We start from the raw sequence: 22252 nt of genomic DNA, 5'->3' as shown, positions 1-22252 counted from the left end.
TTCAAATATATCTCTAGCTCAACTACCTAGGTATGCTCGCTCAGTACCGGTTCAACTGAGGCTTACAAGCTCGATGCCTCCCTCACTGTCCCCCATTCCCTCCCCCTCCGACCCGCCTGAGAACCGCCTTTGGAGACGGTTCTCGGGCTTATCGGCCTCGTCACAAGGTCCACGTTCGCCCACCGACAATAATGGCCAGACTCCCGTGGTCACAGAGGAAATCAGTGAGATCAAGCGATACGAAGATTTTACGACCATCGACTGGGTCCAAGATGCGGTACACGAGCAAGCGCGACGGCGGATTAAGCGACAGGAGGGCTCCGGTTTCTGGGAGAAAGAGGGCGCATTTAAATGGAGACAGAAAGTACGGGAGTCTTACGACGCTGGACAAGCATGGCTTGTCATCACAATAGTCGGGGCAGCCATTGGGTTAATATCGGCTGTATTGAATATCATTACCGAGTGGTTGTCGGATGTGAAGTTGGGTTATTGCACAACCGCGTTCTATCTTAACGAATCGTTCTGTTGCTGGGGAGCGGAGGGGGGTATGTATAGTCATCCTTGTTGATCTAGGTGCCCAGCTAACTTCCGCTGCTTATTTCAGGTTGCTCCGAGTGGAGAAGCTGGACTTCTTACTGGATCGTGAACTACGTCCTATATATTTTTTATGCGGTATTTCGAGCTCCCCTCCATCACAGCCGAAAAACCGCTAAGACTTTGACAGGTTTTATTCTCATTTATAGCTGCAAAATTAGTCAAATCATTCGCACCCTACGCCGCGGGCTCAGGTATCTCAGAGATAAAATGCATTATTGCGGGTTTCGTTATGAAAGGCTTTTTGGGTGGGTGGACGCTATTGATCAAATCAATTGCCCTCCCGTTGGCCATCGCGTCCGGTCTATCGGTGGGTAAGGAAGGGCCAAGCGTTCACTTCGCTGTCTGCGCAGGAAACGTTATCTCGCGATTTTTTACCAAGTACAAGCGGAGTGCGTCGAAGACCAGGGAGGTTCTGACAGCAACTGCGGCAGCCGGTGTTGCTGTTGCATTTGGAAGTCCAATTGGTGGCGTACTATTCTCTCTTGAAGTATGCTCACCTTACCTGGCGTTGGAACAACATTTCTGACCTGAAATAGGAAATGTCGTCTTATTTCCCATTGAAAACCTTGTGGCGGAGCTATTTCTGTGCCCTTGTTGCGACTGGGGTATTGTCCGTATGTTTATCCCTTCCCATCCTTTTTTTTTTCCAGTTGAGCATATACTTAAACCCCATAGGTAATGAATCCTTTCAGAACCGGGCAACTTGTCATGTTTCAAGTTCAGTATGACCGGACTTGGCATTTCTTCGAGTTGCTATTTTTCGTCATTATTGCTATTTTTGGTGGATTGTATGGAGCGCTAGTGATCAAGTGGAATCTCCGTGTTCAGGCATTCAGGAAGAAATATCTCTCGCAGTATGCTGTCGTTGAATCTGTGGTCTTGGCCGCGATCACTGCTGTGATCTGTTTCCCGAATGTGTTCTTGAAAATCAACATGACAGAAATGATGGAAGTGCTGTTCCAGGAATGCGAAGGAGATCATGACTACCACGGACTTTGCCAGTGAGTACTCTCCAAACTCAGTTGACTGCCTTGCTAATGAAGTAGAGCCAAATATCGTTGGTCAACAGTTGCATCCCTGGCTACTGCGACAGTTTTACGGATATTATTGGTGATAATATCCTATGGTTGCAAGGTACCTGCTGGGATCTTTGTTCCGTCAATGGCGGTTGGGGCATCTTTCGGTCGCATGGTCGGTATTATGGTCCAAGCACTACATGAATCGTTTCCAGATTCAAGGTTCTTTTCAGCCTGCGAACCTGATGTTCCTTGTATTACTCCTGGAACGTACGCATTCCTAGGTGCAGGTGCCGCTCTGAGTGGAATAATGCACTTGACTATTTCGGTGACCGTCATCATGTTCGAATTGACTGGGGCTTTAACCTATATTCTTCCCACCATGGTATGCAATATAGTTTCCCCAATTTTGCTCTGACTAACAAGTCCAGATCGTGGTTGGTGTGACGAAGGCTGTCAGTGATCGCTTCTCAAACGGCGGCATAGCTGACCGCATGATTTGGGCCAACGGGTTTCCATTCTTTGATAATAAGGAAGATCACGTTTTCAATGTTCCCGTTTCTCATGCCATGACGAGCGACCCCCTTTCTCTTCCGGCTTCCGACTTCCCAGTGCGCGAAGCAGAACATCTCTTGAGCGATAACAAATTCCAGGGTTTCCCTATTGTTGAAGACCGCTCAAGCAAAACCCTGGTCGGTTACATTGGCCGTACAGAGCTCCGTTACGCCATTAGTCGAGCTAGGATTGGAGGCATGATGTCCCCCAATGCTCAATGTGTATTCACCAAAGAAGCAGCGGAGGCTTCGGTGGCTCGTCGCGCCTCGCGCACACATTTAACCCCAGATACTTTCGACAATATCCAGAGCAGTTCCGGGTCCAATTTTGTGGACTTTAGCAGATACGTCGACCACACTCCACTAACTGTCCACCCCCGGTTACCATTAGAGACTGTTATGGAGATCTTCAAAAAGATGGGGCCACGTGTTATTCTGGTAGAACACCGTGGGCGAGTTACTGGGCTCGTCACGGTCAAGGACTGCCTCAAATATCAGTTTAAGGTAGAGGCCGAGGAGCAAGCACTGGCGGCGACACAGCAAGCAGAGCTTCCTCTAGGAGTGTACCAAAGCGCAAAAGACACTGATACGCTAGAAGAACGCATTTGGAACTTTATGCGGAATATTGGATCCAAGTTCTCCAAAATGTCGGGACGACCACGAGATGTCAGGCCTATCCCGCAAGAGGATCGATCTCCATCTACCATATTAGCAGGGACAGAGGACGACGATGCGGACGACGGCATGGTCGAATTGGAAGAGAGGCATTAAATGTACGAGAATGTGCGATGTATACTATACAATGATAGACGGACCACAGTCCAAACACACGGTAATTTATATCCTAACTATATAGACCAAACCAGGGTCCCAAGATAATCCATTTAATTATTAAGGCCATCATACTCAAAGAAAGGCTCACGCTGACTCCTCCCTCATCCCAACAAGAATCCCCCCAGCGGCCAACATCGCCGCACCCAACCACCATAGCCCAGCGACTTTCTCCTGAAACACAGCCATTCCTAAGAACGCGGTCACGAGGAAATTAGCCGACGTATTCGTAATCGACACCTTGGTTGTTGACGGCGCCGCCGTCAAGGCTCGCGTGAACAGCGCCCACATTATTACGTTGCATAGAACATTGAGGCCCAGGCAGATCTGTGTTTTGTTAGCTAATGTTTCACCATACAGGGTGATAGTAGAATAAGAGGAGAGGGGATGATGGGATATAAAAAACAAGGAAGACTCACCCCCCTGACAACAAGGAGGAGGAACGGATGGTCATCGACACTCGCACCAAAGATAGACAGAATTGCATTTGCAAAAGAGGTTGTTTGCTCGTCTGTGGTACTGCGCATTCATACTATTAGTTCATATTCGACAACCCTTTATTTGGGGTTCCTTTTGGAGACAGTACAGTTTTGCGAAGAGACCGTTCAGCGCGGCGAATGCGCCGGAGGCGACGGCGAGAATAATCCAGCGGGATTTAGCCTGGGGCTGGGTTGTTGGTTGGGGCATTATGTATACTATTATAATGTGAGAAGGAGAGATTGGGATAGTTGGCCTTGAGGTGGAGTTGCGATTATTGAGACATGGTCGGGAAGGCGATCTTGTTGCCGGAGCTTCTGCCAAGTATCGGATACTGCGCCGATCGCCTGTATAGTACAACGTCCACAAGTATAGCTGCTGCACAAACTAGAAATCATTGTGTGGTTGGGTTCTGTATTATCTATTCTACAACTCATTTACAGCTCTGTTCTATCGTAATTTTCGTATCATGGTGAAAGACGCTCAATCCGCCATTCATACGACGATTCGTCCGTGCCATGAATCCGCACGTACCGGAATCGATCATGTAGTCGACTGCGACGGCCCTGCCAGAACTCCACTGACTCCGGAATCAAACGTACGCCTCCCCAGAATGGAGGTAGAGGGATGTCCCTTGTATCAGCAAACCGCGTCTCCATCTCTTGCACCCTCTTCTCCAACAGCTCACGCCCATCGTCAATATCCGTCTCATTAACATCATGAGGAATCTCAGGATAAACGATCGAGTCCTCACCGGGCCCAAAGCTCTTTCGTCGCCGACTCACAAGACTATCAGGCTCAGCAGACCAAAGTACTTTGCTTTGCCAGCTAGCCCAGGCCCCAATCTGGCTCCCGCGTTCCCTCGTCCGCCAATACAGCTCGCTCTCCTCGCGACTCAACGGCTCAACTATCCCTTCGATCCGGACTTGGCGTTCTAACACCGGCCAGCAGAATGTCAGCGCAGCCCATTTGTTTCCTTGCTGCTGTAGCCCCAAATCTTGGACCAGCGGCTCATCCACCCCCGATGAAACAGGCATCGCATCGGGAGCACTACTGTCAGCATTGTCGCTCCCGCCCGACCCGAAAACCTGCCCGCCTTTTCCCTCCCGACTGCCCCAATTGCTGTATACCGTCCAACCTCTCTCATCCAACTCCTTGAGATACACTACACGAGCACTCACACGGCCCGATGGGAGAGACGCCGTGGCAAGTGTGCACGTCTCCGGCGCCGACGAGAGCTCTAATCGAGGGTCACGAAACCAAGCATGGAACTGGTATAGCGGGTTTGTCGGGTGCAATTGGGAGACTGTGAGCGGGGGATTGCGCACGAACTGGTGTGCACGCGCAGGGTTGGAGACGACTTTGTTATCCAGGGCTGTATGAGGGGTCATTGTATCCGCTCGTAGAGTTTCTGCGAGAAGTCGGGTTGGGAGGGCTGACGCGGTGGTGACCAGCTCGGATTGCTTGGGGGTTTGGGACTGAGACGCGGCTTCGATATCACCGGGGGCAACTGAGAGTATAAGAGGTTAGCATTCTTCGGCTTTTGTTTAATTTGATACGAATATAAAGAGACGTACATATTAGCTTCTTTGGCCGCTTATGCTCCGGGTTTGTAGAGTCCATGGCCGAAAAATGGGAACGGCTGGTGTGATAGTTGCGACGAGGCAGGAACCAACGTAGAAGAGATCTAGCGGGGGTGTGCAGTCGATGGTGACTCATAGAAGAAAGACAACTCCAAAGATCTGAAACAAACCGAGTGTATATTTCCACAGGAAATCGCAATGGCGCAAAATGGGTGTACGAGAGAGAAGGTGGGATGGTGTTGGAGAGGAGGTGGGGGAATCGGGGAAACCCGCCATAGCACTTATGACACATACAACATCACACCCATTAACATGGGTGACCTCCAAATATATGCAACTTTTTGATTGATTTAGATCTTGATGTCATTTTATCATCATGACATGAGAGTTGAGAGTCTCTATCGAACAAAGGAAATAATGAAAACAAAAAAACAAAAAAAAAAAAAAACCCAAAGCCCAAACGGTGGTATAGGTACAAAAATGCCATAACGCCATCCCCCGCTGAATGCAAATATATGTTCAAATAAATATGTAGAGCTCTTGGCAATCAAGTGCCTCCCAGTATCTGTGCAGTCATTAGCGGGCTGGAGAGCTAGAAAAGTCCGGGTCCAGCCCTGTATGAATGCGATTATTTTTTTTTGAAAGAAAAGAGGCAACTTTTATCGTCAAGGAACTTTGAACAGCCACCCTAAAGAGTAGCTGTGACTGCACCATTGCCCACAAGATCAGCGATCTTGTGAGCCACGGCCGAGGGATACCCGCGAGAGAGCATCTCCTGCACCGTGCGAGAAGCACTCGCATGGTCGTCGGCGGCCAAGAAAGCACGAGTCATCGCCTCGTACGTGCTTGGTTCCCGCTTTTCAATTCCAACACTGTTGTAGACGGTCCTGGCCTTCTCGACATTGCCCTCTGCTGCCCATCCGTGGATGAGGGTGTTTGCAATGTACGCGGTCATTTCCACCCTACGCTTAGCCATGTCCTCAACGATCGCTTCGGTTTGTGCAACTTGGTGATTGGCCACCATGGACTCGAGGAGGGCTTGGTACAAACAAGGCTGAACGCGGACCTTGGAGTTTGACACTGCAGACTTGAACACATTGTGGGCAGCTTCCATGTCCCGCATCACACAGCCCTTGGCATGAATGAGCGACGCGTAATGAACGGCTTCTGGCTCTTGTCCCGACGCCTTGACGGTCTCGAGAACTTTCTCCGCAGCTGCCATGTCCACAGGTTCCAAAGAGGCATGTGCATCGATAAGGAGCTTGTAAGTATGCATAGTCGGCTTGATGTTGCGGCTTAGCATGCGCTCGTAGTAAGCCAAGACCTTGCTGCGATCGCGTTTTGTGTTCAAGAAGTACTGTATCATGGAGTTGTAGGGAGCAGGGCGAGGCTTGTAGTTTGGCATAGACTCCATCTCCTCGAACATCTCCTCCGCAAAGCGCTCATCGCTAACCCGGCAGAGAGCGTTGACGATAGTTCCATATGTAACACTGGTAGGACGAACATTGTTGGCACGCATCTCCGCGAAATACTGAAGGCAGTCATCAATACGACGGGCTTTTCCGAGCTTGCCAATGAGAGCGTTGTACAGGAACGATGTTGGCTCCACACCCTCTGCGACAGCACGGTGGAAGATCTTCAGCGCTTCTGTAGCTTCATCAAAAGTTTTGGTGGACTCCTTCAGAGTGGTGATGTACAAGCCGAATGTGTTGGCAGATGGAGCAGAGCCAAGTTCGGAAAGCTCGTGGTGATACTTGGCAGCAAGCCCACGGTCTCCTAGGGTCAAGCAAGCGGCAACCATGGCATCGAGGATGGAAGTCCATCCGTATTTGACAGCCTTATACTGAGGGAGAAGAGGAACGTCACGCCTGGCCATGCTCAGGACTTCATGTACAAGGTCGACGCGGTTGCTCTTGGCGGCGGCAGCGATGAGTTTCGCATAGGTGATGTAGCGGGGATGACGACCAGCACGTCGCATGTTGCGAAGTCTATTAAGGGCTTCATTGAGATTGGACTCTGGCCGACCGTGGGTGCTCTCAAGTCCATCGGCAATCATCGCTGATCCTTTGAAGTCGGTTGCATAAGCGTAAGGGTCAAAGGTGTCCTCGCTGGGAGCCGAGCTCATACTAGACATTTCAGAAACAGGAGTATGAGGTCCAGAGACATAGGTAGACGGGCTAGAGACCAATCCCAGGTAGCTGTGCCATCGGTGGACCATGTCAGGTCGGCTAGTGAACAGCTTGTTGACCGCTTGATCGACAAGATTGACGGTAGTGGCGTCCATAGCAAGACCTGTTGCCAAAGCAATATCCAACATGTGGGAGAAGCGAATGGGGTGGGCAGCATCGAAAGATATGGCGCTGTTGTTTACCAAGATACCAGCCTGGACTTGCAAAGCAAGAGCCAGGTCGCGAGGGCTGAGCTGGGAAATTTCAAGAGGCCCAAGGAAGGCAACAGCGTGTTCAACGACAGGCGATATGAGACCGCCATTCTCTACCATCAACCAGAGAAGGGACATGGAAGCTTGAGGCGAAAGGACGGTAGCACCCTGGACAAGAACGCGACTGAAAAGGTGAATGCACTCGTTGATCTGTTCACGAATTGTGTTGGAAGACGAGTTGTTGTAGGAGCTGCGAATACGGGCAAACATATTCCGCGCCTCAACGAGAGACTCATCAGTGTGACCACTCTTCAGAAGAGCAACAGCATACATCACGGTCGGCTGTACCATATCCGAAGTTGCCTGACCCACAGTGCTTAACATGAGCCACAGGGATCGGGCAGATGACACATTGCCGTCGCGTACGTGCAGAGCCAACATCGAAATGGCAGGTTTCTGTCGTGTCTCCACGTCCTTAGGAAGAAGATCGTATGCTTCGGATGCAATCTTCGAGTTCCCGAAATCGGCCGCGGTTATGCAGATCTGCGACATGGCCTGATCCAAGGCCCCGTCGCGCAACCGGTTCTTGGCTTCTTCAAGTGCCTTTGCATGATCACCCGATTTAAGAGCGTGTTGCACAAGAGCATCGTTGATGATAACGGCTTCAAGGGCCTCTTGGCGTGTTTCACGGTTTTCCGTCACGTCGTCAAAGGAGGAGCGGATCCGCTCGAGAAAGCGCATTGCATTTTCTTCCTTGTCGCAGGAAATATATGCCTTGATCAAAGCCGCGTAGACCTGGCCATCCAAGCGCTTAACGATACAGAATGTACCACTGTCGTCGGATACTGCGAGTGATCGGTACTCGTTGTAGCACTCCACAGCACTTGTCAGGTCGCCAGAGGAAGCGAAAGCCTCGATCATCGACGGGAAGATAGAAGCGTGAGGTGTAACTTTGTGCGATTCCATGTGCGCATACACGCGGATCATCCCTTCCACATTACCCTCATTGGCGCAGGCCGTGATCAGATAGCGGTAAATGTCAAGAGGGAAGACAATGTCCGCATGTCGGGAAGTGGCGGTGTCGAACAATTTCATGGCAATTCCAAGAGAATCATCCTCGGTAAGGATGGCCTTTTCAAGCTCACTTGAGTGTAACATGAATTTTCCAGGTTCCTCCATTCCTCCATAACGGACCCTCTCCTGCTCTAGCACCTCCATTGCCTTCATTGCATCGTGGGCACGCATCACGAAAAGCTGAACGAGCATCTGGTATGTCTGTTCATCGGGAATTACCCTGCGACGAAGCATATCCGAGTAAACGTCGAGTGCCTTCGGGATCGCCTGTGATAGATCATCGTGCAGTTCGATAGCCGAGTCCAACAAAGCATTGTAGGCAGCAACGGTCGGGGTGAGACCATCTCGCAAAAGTGCTGCAAAAGCGCCGGGAATGTCCGCAAACTTCTTGTCGGAGGCTAAACGCACAATCTGCTCAGAAGCACGACAAGATTCCTCCGTCGCAAAATCCCCAACAGCGGCAACATCATCCGGTAGATCAGGGAAGGCCTCTGTGGCAGAAGCATCCTGCACGTCGGAAGCTTCCTCCGCTTGAGCCTGCTCCTCCTGTATTTGAATCTCCCGGGCAACGGCCTCTTCCACCTTTGCACCGACGTCAGCATTGGCAGACGCCTGTGTAAGATGGGGCGAACGGTTGAGATCAGCGCGGGCGGTCGGGGACAGATCGTGTTCATCCTTCTCCGTGCTCGCCTCCTCCTCTGTCAGCGGTTTCCAGCCGACTCTCCGTTTCAATTGCAATTGTTTCCAGTCGCTGTCATCGCCGGTCTGCTGGGCCTGCTGCCACGCCGCATAGTACGCGGCTAACCCAGCATCTCCGCCGCCCGAGCTGCCGTGGCTGGCCTTTGCGCCAGCACCCGAACTCGACGGTTGGAAAACATGTTGTAACTGAGTAGTACGGGAGAATTTTGCCGGGTTAGCGGTGGTAATGTGATTTAGTGTTGTCGACGACGCGTAGGATGACTGCGACGCCGCGACTACCGATTGAGCATAGCCATGAGTAAAGGCTTTGGTGAAACTCTGACGCGCGATATGGGTAAACGGCTTGAAGACCATTTATCTTGCGGGGGACCTCTTCATCAAGGGGAAGAGGCAGCACTACTAGGTTGTTAGCAAGTCCAGAACTGAAGTTTCCGGGCTTGTGGCCGGAATCGTGGAGATTTGTATTTTTGGGTTCAAAGGTACCTTATAATCGGGACAAAGATGGTAATGCAGGTTCATTTGACGACGGGGTCGCCAAAGGAACGCGCGGGGTAAAAGAAGGGAAAGATGAAGGTTGAAAAGGGAAGACGGGGACGTCTTCTCGGCGACAGAAAAATGTAGGATGGAGTTTGACGAGACAGGAATCGAGGGATATTTTATGAGAAGGGGAAAAGGAACTGGACGAGTGGTCGCGTTGGCTCTCGACCCAAAGTAGACTAGCGTGGATCCAGAGTTCCAGAATTCAATCTTGTGCTTTTCGTCAGCAGCCAATCGCCGCCGCGGTAATGATTCAGGGGATGTGATATCGATGACTGTTTCAGAGGGATGGATGTCTCTGCCCTTTCTTCCAGTGTTGATGGTCCCAATTATCTACGGGGCCGTTCCTGCTGGAAGCATCTACAGTACTTTTAACGGCTGCGGAAAAATCTGACACGCAGGCGATTCCTAATCAACGCGAGCAGGACGTCACAGCCCTGAGTTCTCGAAGAGTCGCCGGAAGTTGAGGGAGTTGGGTCAGGTGGCCACTCAGCCCCAGATTTGCACCCGCGGCCAATCGGCTCGGCGCTGACACTGGAGCCTAAGGAAGAAACAGGAGCCGGATCTCTGGGTTCCTGGTTTCTTGACAGCCTTGACAGTCTGACTCACCTCTGTCCCGACTCTTTTTCTTCTGCTTTTCTTCCGCCGGACTTTGGCTTGAACCCCCGTCCTATCACCGATCCATCGCCGGGGATCCGATATCCGACTCCGCCGTTTCGGCGATGACTGCCTGCCGTTGTTGGAGCCTGAGGAACCACATGTACCATGGTCTGCCATCCACGCGATCTTGTATCAAATTCAAGGGTCCAGGGAAGCAAGTCTTTACTCGATCACCGCATTCATCCCACTCAGGCCAACACCTAGCTTTATATTGTAACTTGTAAGAGCAATCACCGACCGTAAACCCCTTGCTCAACTTCCCGCAGCGCACATGCATCCACCCAAATTGGGGACTGGATACGGAACCTCGCCCGCGGGCGGACGGCAGACGTCACCAACTGGTAACCTAGTTTCCCGAGTTTACGCATAACTCTTCCCCGTGAAAATCGGAGGCCTCCACAGAGATTTCACGATCGTATGATGATTGATGAGGGATCAAAACCAATGGCATCTCGACAAATACGGACTTCTCCAACTATGCAGCCCCTCCCTCTTATCGCGCGAGCAAACGATATAATCTCGGGTCAATTGACAGAAGGCTATTTTTCGTACTTTTAATTTCGGCCATGGTCCAAGACTCAGCCCCAGCTGTACGGTGGACTGCGTAATCTCTCTCCGGATAAACAGTTACTCCCTGTTGCCTGGAATCGATCTTGGCTTCAACCATTTTTCGGGCACTTAATTTACACTAGCCACATTCGTCAGCGCCAGCCACAGAATGGCGGGCACAATTCAAGATGGGTCAGTCGATCATCAAAACAACCAAATTCATGAACTCCATGTTTAGTAGAGGCCACTTTGATGTGTGATGCCTCACGCATCTCCTTGAATCCTTTAAACCCCCGTTCTCTATACAATCCTTGGGTTCCTCATCCTCATCGTGAGCGATCGCCCCCACGAAGCCGCACGAACTTACGCGGGGTTCACCAATATAGTACTTTCTCGACAGCGACCGCTCTTGTTTGGTACTTCCCTCGATGTAGTTGGATTTGCCTTTTATTTCTGAATTCTAATTTTCAAACTAGTGATATTCTCCGTCCTCAGATCTTCGAGCGATCCCTAGGGTTCGTCAGCCCCGCATCCCAAGACTGTACGCTGTCCAGCTCGCCATCATGTCCTATAAATCCTCCGCGACCACCGCCGTATCCTCCCCCGGCAAGGTCCTGCTTACTGGCGGGTACCTCGTTCTAGATCGAAACTACACAGGCACCGTGTTCGCTCTCAACGCCCGGATTCACGTTGTCGTGCAACAGCTCCGAAAGGGGCACCGAAGAGGACAATCTTCCGAGGCCGAGAAAGCGGAAAACGGGAACCCTGATATTGAGAAGGATGGCGAAGACCTGATTGTGGTTCGCTCGCCCCAATTCGTAGATGCCGTGTGGGAATACGGTATCCAACGCTGTGAGAATGGCGGCGGGATTAAGGTCGTACAAAAGAATAACGGGTAGGGTTCTTGACTTTACCACCGGGACGTGGCTAACCACATTAGACGAGGCAACCCTTTTGTTGAAACCTCCTTGAACTACGCCTTGACTTACATCAGTTACGTGGCCGATTCGAAGGACTTTGGCTCCCTATCAATTACGATCCTCGCCGACAACGACTACTATTCCGAAACGGCCTTTTCAAGAGCCGGGGGTCGTAACACTGGGGGATTTGTGAACTTTGGGGTCCCGCTCCACGAGGCGCATAAGACGGGCCTTGGTTCTTCTGCGGCCTTGGTCACATCTCTGGTATCCGCTCTAGTGATCCACCGCACGATGCAGCCTGACGATATTGGCGCGGCTCGTGATAAATTGCATAATCTGGCGCAGGCCGCTCATTGTGCAGCCCAGGGAAAGGTTGGATCTGGATTCGACGTTGCCGCTGCTGTCTACGGTTCCTGCCTCTATCGCAGATTCTCGCCCTCTATTCTGGAGTCCATCGGTGATGCAGGTCGTCCTGGATTCGACGAGAGGCTATTCAACGTTGTGGAGGACGCCGACCCAGAACATCCCTGGGACACAGAGTGCCTGGACTTTGGTATGACCCTTCCCCGTGGGATGCAAATGGTTCTCTGTGATGTCGAGTGCGGTTCCCAAACTCCGTCAATGGTGAAAAAAGTGCTGGAGTGGCGAAAACAAAACAAGCAAGAGGCCGACCTTCTTTGGAACGCTCTCCAGTCGAACAACGAACGGTTATGTCTCGAATTCAAACAGCTGTCGCAGAACCCCGAGAAAGGCTTTGATGACGTTCGTAGTTTGATCGAACGGTCCCGCAATCATATTCGCAGCATGACTACCAAATCCGACGTTCCAATTGAACCAAAGGTACAGACCGAGTTACTTGATGCCATTTCCGAGGTTGAAGGTGTTGTGGGTGGAGTCGTTCCCGGTGCAGGAGGCTACGATGCTTTGGCGGTTTTGATCCGAGATGAAGCAGAGGTCATCGATCGACTGAAGCAGCTTTTTGAGAACTGGCAGAGCAAGGTGGAGGACGATTTCGGAGGAAGCGTCGGCCAAGTTCGTCTCCTTGGTGTGCGCCATGGGTCTCTTGGTCTGGAGAACGAATCGTTGGAGCAATATCGCGTTTGGTTGTAGATAGCGCCCTGAGCCTGTATGGGTTTGCAGCGTCAACCTTTGCCGTCTAGCTTCGGAGCCTTGTTTTCATGGGCGATGACTACTTATGATGTGCATGTTAGACATGAAATAGCATGATAACGAACAAGTAATATAATTCAAAAGGAATGGAAACATGCCAGCCATTCATAAGTTGGCCTGAACGCTCGTAAGAGAGATATCTACCTAGTGCTACCAGTGTATAGCCCTACATCCAGCACGACCATGATCCCTATTGAATATGGAATAATAGCTTCCAATAATAAAGGTTCTAATTAGAATTTACTTAGCTATCTGGAAGACGGGGATACTGCGAGTCGAGGCCTATACACGAGGGACAAAATTCAGTCAGTCGTGCCCATGAGTAAAGTGTATAGAGCGCGGTGAGACTAAATGAGCATCAGAATTAATTTTGCTGGTGTATTTGACCATAGTCGTTGAGTTGGACAAACAAAAGACATGGATAGTTTCTACGACTCTAGTCGATGCCCGGTGGACCTGGAATTGCCGCGCGAGTGTGGGACACCCATCTCTACCTAGGGAAGCTTGATATCCCAAATTGGTCGGCGCGAGATATCGCAGGTGCCTTGGCAAGAGAGCACCTTCCTTGAGGTTTCTTGTGTTCCCGTCAGATTTGGTCAGTGTTACTACCCGATTTCTTCTTTAACTCCCCTCTATCTTATCTTCATTTTGAATACAAGGGTCAGCAATACAGGCCATGGCCCGAGCAACACCAACAATAGCAGCAAGAACAATGACAAGAAAAAAGTACGTGTTATATCTATATACTGTTCATGTACAGTCTATTTACTGTCCGCTACTTACACCTATAAGAACATGAATCGAACAAAGCCCCAACAAGGAGTTTTCGGGTGATGGAGATACTGTTCGGCAGATAAAGGCTGTTCTCAACAACGGAAGGGCAACCAACCGTCCCGTGATGCTAGCGGTCAACGATTGGGATGGACTTTCTACCAATTCGGTAGCTCTGGTTAATAGCTTCCGTCCCTACATCAACGAGGGCCAGATAACTATGGTTATCTGGTTGCAGGAGCTCCAGGTATTCCGAAAGGTATCTGTGAAACATGCCATTATGATGCTCAGTGGCGAGTATGAAGGTGATGTTGACGATTTCGATCTTCCGTGGGCTACAAAGGAGTATATCGGTAAGATCCAAGTCATTGCCGCGTGGAAGAACAATATATCGGTTGATATATTGGAGCTCCGTCGGGAGACCAGGAATCGAACCCGAGTTCCCAGCGTAGACGGCAATAGCTGGTTTTGTGAGTTTCCAGACTGTGATAAGGTCTGTCGAACCTCAGAAAGACTTGTGGACCACAGACACCAGCACCACGGCCCGATGTCGCTATTGCGGGAGGGAGTTTACACGCGCTGACCATCGTGGTCGCCACGAGAAGGAAGTGCCTCTCGAAAACCCTACTGTTCGCGCAGCGAAAGAAGCTGAGCCTCCGAAGAAGCGTGCAAAGCGCAGCTCCAAGTCGAAAACCCTCCAGCGGGAACAAGGTTTTGAAGCATTAGACGACTCCCCCCTTATCAGTTGATCCAGCAAAACACCTGGAATATTCCCAGGGTCGATAAGGATGCACCGTTCCCAGAGAGGGTGGTTTACAAATGGAGGTGTTCTGTCGTTTCCCAGGATGTTGTTGGAAGGTCAGTCAACCCTATCCCAAATCGAATTGAATGCGACTAACTATCCTCTCAGACAAGATTCTCGGAACCAACGAACCTCCGTGACCATTATCGCCTGAAACACGAAGGATGGACATACCCCGCGCAGGCTCCTGGAATGCTCGATCCTATTGATAGCAAGTTCCATGACGACGGTCTGGGGTACTTGACTCGATGCGCTCACTGGGGGTGGCAGCATCCAAACACCGGATCCCGGCGGAGCGGACAAGTCGACGTTAGTTCGAGAGGATGGCAAGCCAGTTGAGTGGAATGGTTTCAATGATTGCTGTTTTCACTTGTATGGGATTGTTATTGTATTTTAAAACGACGTTGATGTCTTCGAGTTCGCTTCAATTAACGAAGCACCTCCATAACTGGAGCACACTATACGGGTCAATTGAACTTGAATTGAATTGAATTGGAGAAACGCAGGGATAGTTGAAGCCGTCGAGGGTTGAAGTCTGATCTCCAAGAGCGCAAAGAGCGCGAAGAAGACCCTGCAGGTTGCACCAATATCGAAGTTGGTTCTATTACTATATATAATCAGGGGATAGTATAATAGAGGTATAGTACTATAGAAGTAAGATAATATAAATAGCTTTAGAGCCTATAAAACTGCTATTGAAATCGAATAGTATCTTCTCTCTATTATAGTAAGCGGTTGGCCGAGCGCAGCGAGGTCCAAGCAAAGTGCGGATGTCAACTTGTGCTGCGCGATGGGGATTGTAGGTACACATTGGGCATCGTTTGGAGCAATCTGTATGCGTCTTAATTTCGGACAAGTTCTATATAAACCGGTAATTAGTATCGCAAATAATACTTAACAGTTCATCGCGACCATCTTCACTTCTTGCCGGGCTTTTTGTTGTTGTTACGTATTGTCGTGTCGAGCAGAAAGAACCTGGTCTTCGGAGAATCTAAATGTCCGCCGCCCTTTCCTCACGCGCCAAAAGCCCTCTCAGCAGTACGGCCAACCCGTGACCACGCTGCAGCCCTAACCACTTTTGGGATGCGAATCGCTTCATTATTAGTATGCGATATATAGACCGTTTAAAAATTTTTAAATCGCCCAATCAGCATGTTAGCTCAGGGGAAGAGCGGTATTTCTACCACGTGACCCTATATTCGATTGATTAAATAACTAACATGATATAGCCGGGCTCATAACCCGGAGGACCCTGGATCGAAACCAGGACATGCTATATGCAGTCAGTTTTTGAGTGCGGAGACCTTTTTTGTACTATCCCCAAATGGGTTGGATAGGGCATGCATTCCTGGTCAGATTAGGTTGATTGGTCTTTGACCGCTGTGGAGCTTTAGTTGTGCTGTCCATATATAAGTCCAGTGATACGACTATAGACAAACAATGCATATGAATTATTGATTTATTTTGCTATTCTACAGTAAGGAAACAGTAATACAGTGTCTAAATTTGCGTGCTAATATATAACAAAGATCTATGTAACAGGTTGGATTCACCGTGAGCGGGCCAAGGCAAGAACTATACTCATCACAGCGGCACCGGCCGCAGCACTAGTGGCAGCGATTATAGAGAGATCGCGATGCGCAATTGTGACGGTTCGTTCGCCAAGAAGATCCTGTGCATACTGATGCCATGATGCGACGGTGTTAGATGGTGGGAATTTTAGTGGAAGTGGGTTGGACGATTCGAAAGTGTCGGTTACTGCATTTTCCGCGGGCCGTTCTTCGGGCTTTGTTGTTGCCACAGTTGAACCGACAGTCACATCAGAGGGAGCTTCCGAAGCGAGATTGCTTGTAGAGGATGAGGTGTCCGAAGCAGCTGCCACTGCTCCTGCAGTGGTAACAGGTGTTTCGCCAGAGGACAGAGGCTGGGTGTGTGCTAGGACTTTCTCTTTCTCGATAGCTTCCAGGACCTTCTCCTCAAACCCCTTGACAAGTCTCTTCCGGCGCCAGGGCTCAACTCCGATCTGGAAGATGAGGAAAAGAAGGACGTTTACTCCCATCAGGCCCCAGGTCCCCCATGTACTCATACGACGAATCTTGTCCGACCAGACTTGTTCTTCGTGGTAGCGAGAAAGAATATTCTTCGTAAGTTGGGCAGCAGCCTCTTCCGACTCGCGTTCAGCCGCCGACAGGGCTTCCTGTGTTTCGTTCTCGGACACTTCGTTTGTATGGTCATTGCGATACAGTAGTGTAAACCGTTCCAGGTCTGCCGAGGACCAGGCGTGCTTGCGTTGTAGTAGCTCGTTGACTTCGCGCTGCGAAGTCGAACGTCGGTTTATGGCAGCCGCGTAGGCTTCTTTCGCAGTTCGGACCTTCACGCGAGCGGCTCGAAGTCGGTCCTCTATGGAAAGGTGGTCAGTAGGAGCTAAGGGGTTAAAAATGGTGACTCAGAGTTAAAAACCGACCTTGTTCGTGTATACTACGTTTGAGGGCCTCGATTGACGAATATCCTGTCAAGTCGTTCAGCCGCTGGCCCGCGACGAAGACATTCGACTGCAAATTGTCCATCACCGTGGAAAACTGCTTCGAAAACTGCGACCGTCGGTCCTCCAGATATGAGGGAAGGCCTCCAGACTCCGACCGACTGGTATCAACCTTTTCCTTCCCCTCCTGTCCTTGTGTATGTACCGTGTCCGCGACCTGCGGAGTTTCCTGGACCCCCGCATCTGTCTCTCCCTCCCGACTAGTCGCCGGTGTAGCTATGGGACTCTCCACATATCTTGACTTCTCTTCGGGCTTCCCGTCCGTCGACCTTTTTATTTCGTCCGAGAATAAGGCGGGTTGTGATCGGAATTGGCATCGTAGGCAGACGGAGAAATCTCGCCGTGTATTTCCGGGGTAGCGAAGAGGTTTAGGGAGAGGAGATGGAGAAACTGGCGACCGCACTGGTAAGGACGTCCGAGATGTAATTATGCTCGTCCGTAGAGACTGTCTAAGCAGCCATGGTATTGACTGCATTGTGGTTGTGAGCGGTCGCAAGGACCATCGAGTGTTGTTGGGTTGTGACCGGGTAAGTTCCAAGGTCGGCGGAGAAAGGTCGGCGGCTCTTCCGCGCAGAACCACATGTGCTCCTGTAGTGCCGACCATGTCCGGGAAAAAGTTGCATCAATTTTAATACACTCGTGATAATTAAATTTATGTCCGGGATATCAAGTCTAAAGTACCAATCAAATACGGGTTTAGTCGTGGGCAAAGTATTCGTGGTGCAGCACGGTTATGTCATCGCATAAAAATGAATATACACCGAGTTATGTACTAATATACAAGAAGCGCTTCGATAGCCACAATAAAGGCATCAGGAAAGACCAATAACGCATGACATTCACGCAAACAATCCATAACACATCACAACGCTCATCACTAATAGTTTGTTCAAAAGGGTTTCTAGGTTCGGGTAGCGGGGGTATCAAGGTGGTGTAGCTGTATTTGGTTCTTCATGTCGACGTCTTAATCCTGGTTCTGTACTTTGTTATCTCCCTTGACAGCTTCAGCATACGTAGGGGGCGGGCGGGCCTCGTCATGCCCTTGGCTGCTGCTGCCAGCCGCACTCTGTTCCTGTTGAGGTTTAGGTGAGGACTGTGATGGTTGTGGCCGGGATTCTGGGGCTTGCTGCGGGGCTAGAGTGCCGTAACCTCTCTGAGATGGGGACGGGCCGGACTGGTGAGAAACGTAGTAGTATGTTACGTGTCCGTTCTCGACGTCCCCTCTCCCGTTGGGGACTGACTCGTACGATGGGTCGTCATAGTCCGGCTCAGGGTATTTGAGGATGATGTACCAGGCATGAAGGAGGCCAGGGATGTATCCAAGGCAGCAGAGGGCAATGTTGATGATGGAATCAGCCGTGCAGACACCTAGTTTAATCCACACTGCGAGTATGAAGTTAGCTGACAATTTGACCACGGAGCAGAGAGTCGCTTTACCTGATACAGGTGGGAAGAATACTGCCAGAATGGCAAGAAACAGGTCAGAACCACACATGATTACTGGTTAGCAAGTTTTCAGGGGGCGTGCAGGTTTGAATTAAGATGCAGGATTTGGCTTGAACAACGAGTCTGGGGTTGCAGATGGTGATAAAAGGAATGACGGACGGCTGCCTACGGCGGGGATGCTACAAGACTAAGCCACAGTCAGATGAGGTCACTTCGTCCAGGTCACGTGATTTACAGAGCCCCAGGTTAAATTATGCCACATATCTATGCCACATGACGCCAAGATTCAATTGTAAGGACTCAAGACTCAGACCCGAAGGATTATACGGTGCGTTTACTACAAGAAAACATACTCTTTGAAGTTAGAGGAATATTAGGCGAATTAGCATGCAAAAACTGAAAGGAACATGGACGGAGCGGACGGGAGAAGCCTAAAAAAGGAATGACGGCATGTGCTGGTTGCAGGCGTCATAGCCCCGTCGATACGAGAAAAGCGGCGATCAGAAAAAGGCATTTCTGATTTTCCTGGCTGGCCCGACTGACTTCGTGAGGAATAGACCGGATAGACTCCTCCGTAGTCGACATGGATAAATTATAGACGCCGTTGGCAACCGATCTCCCAACTCAACCCACAACTCAACTTGTGCCGACAGCTCCTATATTCGGTCTAGTGTAGCTTCCTATTAAGTACTAGGCGCAATGATGTCTCCACAGTTGAGTTGTGGGATCTGTTCCTCAAGGTGCCGAGTTATTGCCACGTTCGGACGCTCTACAGAAAACGCACTCTCAGGGTCGGCCGGCTTGAGACCATGGCCCGATTAAAAGTACAATGCAGCACCAAATTGCAAACAGTGCACTGCCCAAAAATAAGAAGGAAGGGGGTGCAAACCAGTGAGAACCCACGTTTGAAGGCAGCAGCAGTTCATAGACAGATCCGAAAACAAAAAGTTGATTTAGCATGTCCTGGTTTCGATCCAGGGTCCTCCGGGTTATGAGCCCGGCGCTCTTCCCCTGAGCTAACATGCTTGCTTGTTGGAGATGATTGTGGAATGCAGGGTTTCATGCGAGTTTGTGGAGGGTCTTAAACGCTGGATGGAAGTCCTTAAACTGGATCCTGGTTTAGTCCCGCCAGTTAGGTCGAGCCGCTAAGGTTGTGGGTCCATTAAGGTTTGGGCCAATGAAAGGCGGCATTGACGCGGGAAGCTGGTCTTGGACTAACCGTATCTGGATAAGCGCCAATTTCACGCCCCACCTCACCCATGAAGGACAGATGATGTCGTCAAGCATCATCTCAAAGCTGCTATTTGGTACGATCACCAAGTCTTCGTGAGTAGGGTCTCGGTGATAACTGGGGGATTCGGTAGAATACAGGGTACCCTTGGTAGATGGGGTATGTGGTGGTTGATCAAAAATTTAATCATCTCACATATACTGCTGCCAAATCCCTCACTCCAACCAGATTGGGTTGAGAGGGTAAAGCATATATTAGGTCTTTTCCATTTTAAATAGAAACTCATCTTATTGGCGATGGCTGACGGACTTGATGGCTGGTGCTATCGACATTGATGCCTGTGTTTGAGTTTCGACCACGGTCCATTGACTATGGGCAATTAATCCCATGATAATACAACCGGTAAAGGAGCACTGGTATTATCAATATTTTCGCCTGGCTATTTCTATGACATTGGATGTAGTTGATCCCATCTTAATTGAAGCTACCCCTCTACGATAAGGCCGGCGTTGGGTACAGGCGATACGAGCAGCCCACATATATATATATATATATGTGTAAAACCCCACGAAATTTCGTCCACTATATATCTGCGATGACGCAAATACTACGAACGGGCGAACAACCAAGTTGGAAAGGCAGTTCTCGAATTTCGACCAGCACATCACATAATTGCGACATCAACGGCAGGGGCTCGACGTGGCGCAATGGTAAGAGACTAACTCTGGTAGGAGTCGCTGCCCACGTGGAAGAGAAGCCCAAAGATTCACTCACTCACCCAATAGGCCAATAGTACCTGTCCAATACACGGAAAACATAAGCCATTAATTATCTAATCCAGAAAGAAGAGACTCCCAGTCTCCAATAGCTAAGCGAACGAGAAATGGAGCCTGGATTCAGGATTATTGACTGCCGAGAGTAAGACTTCCAGAGGCCAAGGCAAGAATTGGGATCAGCTCGATTTCAGTGGCCGTGCATGGCGAACTGTCGTCCTGCAGAACCTGAAACAACGGACCTGGAGGTCGGAAATGTGATACGAATAATCGAGCAAGGACGGAATCAGAAATAGAAACCTTGCAGTGACCCTTGCAAATGCAAATAAATAGTACACTGGAATAAGCTGGACGTCGGAAATTCTGCATTCCGTCCCCTGGGACAGCTTCTCTGGTAGACCACCGAAAGCATGGCCCGTTCGATTCCACAAAACTCTATCTGTGAAGGTTTCGTAGTGCGAGATGTATCGAAAGCCTTTGATGGCAGTTGTGTTGGACGTCGGCCACGTCAATTGATTACCGCTGGCACAGGGCGGCTTGAATACAGGTCACAGCTCCCGAGTTACAGAGTAGACTACAAATCTCACGCTTCATCGCAGCGTGGATTGCGCGGTTCTGCCCAGGTTCCCCGCTCGATCTGTGTCCGACAGAGATTTGCCGACCCTGGCCCGAGTCGTGCAGCTTAACAAACCACAAGGGCTGATAATAATGATGGGTATACAAGCAAGGCAGGCCATTTCCTGTTGTCGCCATCCCCATTGACGCCCAACCCGTATAAGTAGACTCGAGCCTTGCTGAATCGCGGTGGAATTGAGGGGATCGTACTCCGTAAAGTCAGATCGAATTTGTTGTTGAACTGCCCGAACCGTCTAGCTTGTGCAAGAGTGGACTGGTGTGGAGGCTGGTTAAATTGCACTCTGGCAACAGGCAAACCTCCAGCCAGCCGTGCTCCCCCCTTTTGAGCTCCAGGTCAACCTTGCTGCAGCCTGGCCCTCGCTTTCGATTTCCTCTGTCCCTCAAGTTCCGCATCAAAGGGCTTTCTCGCCTTGCTTTCAGCCTCTCTGTGCGACCGGGATCTGAGTGCACGACCGCAGGCGCCTGGATCCTTTGTCTGTGCAGGAACACAAGCGAACCCCAGCAGGGAAATCACGGGCCCATCGAGTTTTATTTACGGATTGGACCAACGGGCGGACTCCAGCGACTTCCTGCTTGGTTTAGTCTTGGTTCTTCCCCCGATCAGCGCTGCCCTTGTGTTCCTGGCCTGTTCCCAGCATCGAGTCAATTCGGCTCCCTGATCTTGCATCCCCTTTGCCCACTGCGTGGTTCTCCGTTCTTATTTTTGCAACCGCTCCCCTGGTGTGGACCCCGTCACTCGTTTGCTTCGATTCTTCACCTCCTCCGTGGACCTTTTCCTTTCTCTTTTCTCCTCTTTCTCGCTTCTTTTCTGCCCTTTCGAGACTCGGGTCTCTGCCGCTCGTTTACCGGTTCAACGCGATCTGCACGGAGGTGATCGTGTGTCTAAAAATCCAAGAGAAACCGGTAAACAGACGAGCGGGACGATACAGCATGATAGAGCCCTGCCACCAGCTCACCTGTTAAGTTGACTATTGGATTGTGAAGAACCCGCTTCCGCGAATCAA

General features: G+C 50.3%; 7 protein-coding genes and 2 non-coding genes across 9 annotated transcripts; 4 read left to right on the top strand and 5 right to left on the bottom strand.

Moving 5' to 3' along the window:
• Window positions 1-73: 73 nt before the first annotated feature.
• Window positions 74-2938, top strand: ASPVEDRAFT_80583 (chloride channel protein; the record flags this gene model as incomplete). Its single annotated transcript, XM_040816898.1, has 7 exons — window positions 74-545; window positions 605-672; window positions 725-1084; window positions 1134-1211; window positions 1273-1598; window positions 1644-1998; window positions 2045-2938. The coding sequence occupies 7 exons, from the start codon at window positions 74-76 to the stop codon at window positions 2936-2938; spliced, it is 2553 nt and encodes an 850-aa protein (XP_040664716.1).
• On the bottom strand, window positions 2637-3755 carry ASPVEDRAFT_38419 (uncharacterized protein). Its single transcript, XM_040811697.1, has 3 exons — window positions 3585-3755; window positions 3418-3517; window positions 2637-3325 (listed from the first exon to the last, which is right to left on the bottom strand). Exons 1-3 carry the CDS (start codon window positions 3683-3685, stop codon window positions 3086-3088), a joined length of 441 nt encoding a protein of 146 aa, XP_040664715.1. The 5' UTR covers window positions 3686-3755; the 3' UTR covers window positions 2637-3085.
• Window positions 3756-3942: 187 nt separating this feature from the next.
• Window positions 3943-9565, bottom strand: ASPVEDRAFT_50524 (uncharacterized protein; the record flags this gene model as incomplete). The annotated part of the gene is made up of 3 exons (XM_040814322.1): window positions 3943-4985; window positions 5053-5217; window positions 5770-9565. 3 exons carry the CDS (start codon window positions 9563-9565, stop codon window positions 3943-3945), a joined length of 5004 nt encoding a protein of 1667 aa, XP_040664714.1.
• Window positions 9566-11053: 1488 nt separating this feature from the next.
• Window positions 11054-13224, top strand: erg8 (phosphomevalonate kinase). The gene is made up of 3 exons (XM_040814152.1): window positions 11054-11387; window positions 11434-11852; window positions 11898-13224. The coding sequence occupies exons 2-3, from the start codon at window positions 11521-11523 to the stop codon at window positions 12985-12987; spliced, it is 1422 nt and encodes a 473-aa protein (XP_040664713.1). The 5' UTR covers window positions 11054-11387; window positions 11434-11520; the 3' UTR covers window positions 12988-13224.
• Window positions 13225-13759: 535 nt separating this feature from the next.
• On the top strand, window positions 13760-14567 carry ASPVEDRAFT_25791 (uncharacterized protein; the record flags this gene model as incomplete). Its single annotated transcript, XM_040809817.1, has 3 exons — window positions 13760-13773; window positions 13858-14288; window positions 14347-14567. The coding sequence occupies 3 exons, from the start codon at window positions 13760-13762 to the stop codon at window positions 14565-14567; spliced, it is 666 nt and encodes a 221-aa protein (XP_040664712.1).
• A 1202-nt stretch (window positions 14568-15769) lies between these two features.
• Window positions 15770-15896, top strand: ASPVEDRAFT_t39. Its single transcript has one exon. It is a non-coding gene; the product is annotated as a tRNA-Arg (tRNA).
• A 273-nt stretch (window positions 15897-16169) lies between these two features.
• On the bottom strand, window positions 16170-17637 carry she9 (putative mitochondrion biogenesis protein (She9); the record flags this gene model as incomplete). The annotated part of the gene is made up of 2 exons (XM_040806104.1): window positions 16170-17020; window positions 17085-17637. The coding sequence occupies 2 exons, from the start codon at window positions 17635-17637 to the stop codon at window positions 16170-16172; spliced, it is 1404 nt and encodes a 467-aa protein (XP_040664711.1).
• Window positions 17638-17783: 146 nt separating this feature from the next.
• Window positions 17784-18772, bottom strand: ASPVEDRAFT_186743 (putative stress response RCI peptide). Its single transcript, XM_040808987.1, has 2 exons — window positions 18600-18772; window positions 17784-18545 (listed from the first exon to the last, which is right to left on the bottom strand). Exons 1-2 carry the CDS (start codon window positions 18655-18657, stop codon window positions 18127-18129), a joined length of 477 nt encoding a protein of 158 aa, XP_040664710.1. The 5' UTR covers window positions 18658-18772; the 3' UTR covers window positions 17784-18126.
• Window positions 18773-19562: 790 nt separating this feature from the next.
• On the bottom strand, window positions 19563-19634 carry ASPVEDRAFT_t36. Its single transcript has one exon. It is a non-coding gene; the product is annotated as a tRNA-Met (tRNA).
• Between the last annotated feature and the right edge of the window lie 2618 nt (window positions 19635-22252).

This window comes from Aspergillus versicolor (assembly GCF_001890125.1).
Source record: "Aspergillus versicolor CBS 583.65 unplaced genomic scaffold ASPVEscaffold_2, whole genome shotgun sequence".
Lineage (NCBI taxonomy): Eukaryota > Fungi > Ascomycota > Eurotiomycetes > Eurotiales > Aspergillaceae > Aspergillus > Aspergillus versicolor.
The sequence above is the reverse complement of the archived record's forward strand: the minus strand, read 5'-3'. Positions and strand labels throughout refer to the sequence as shown.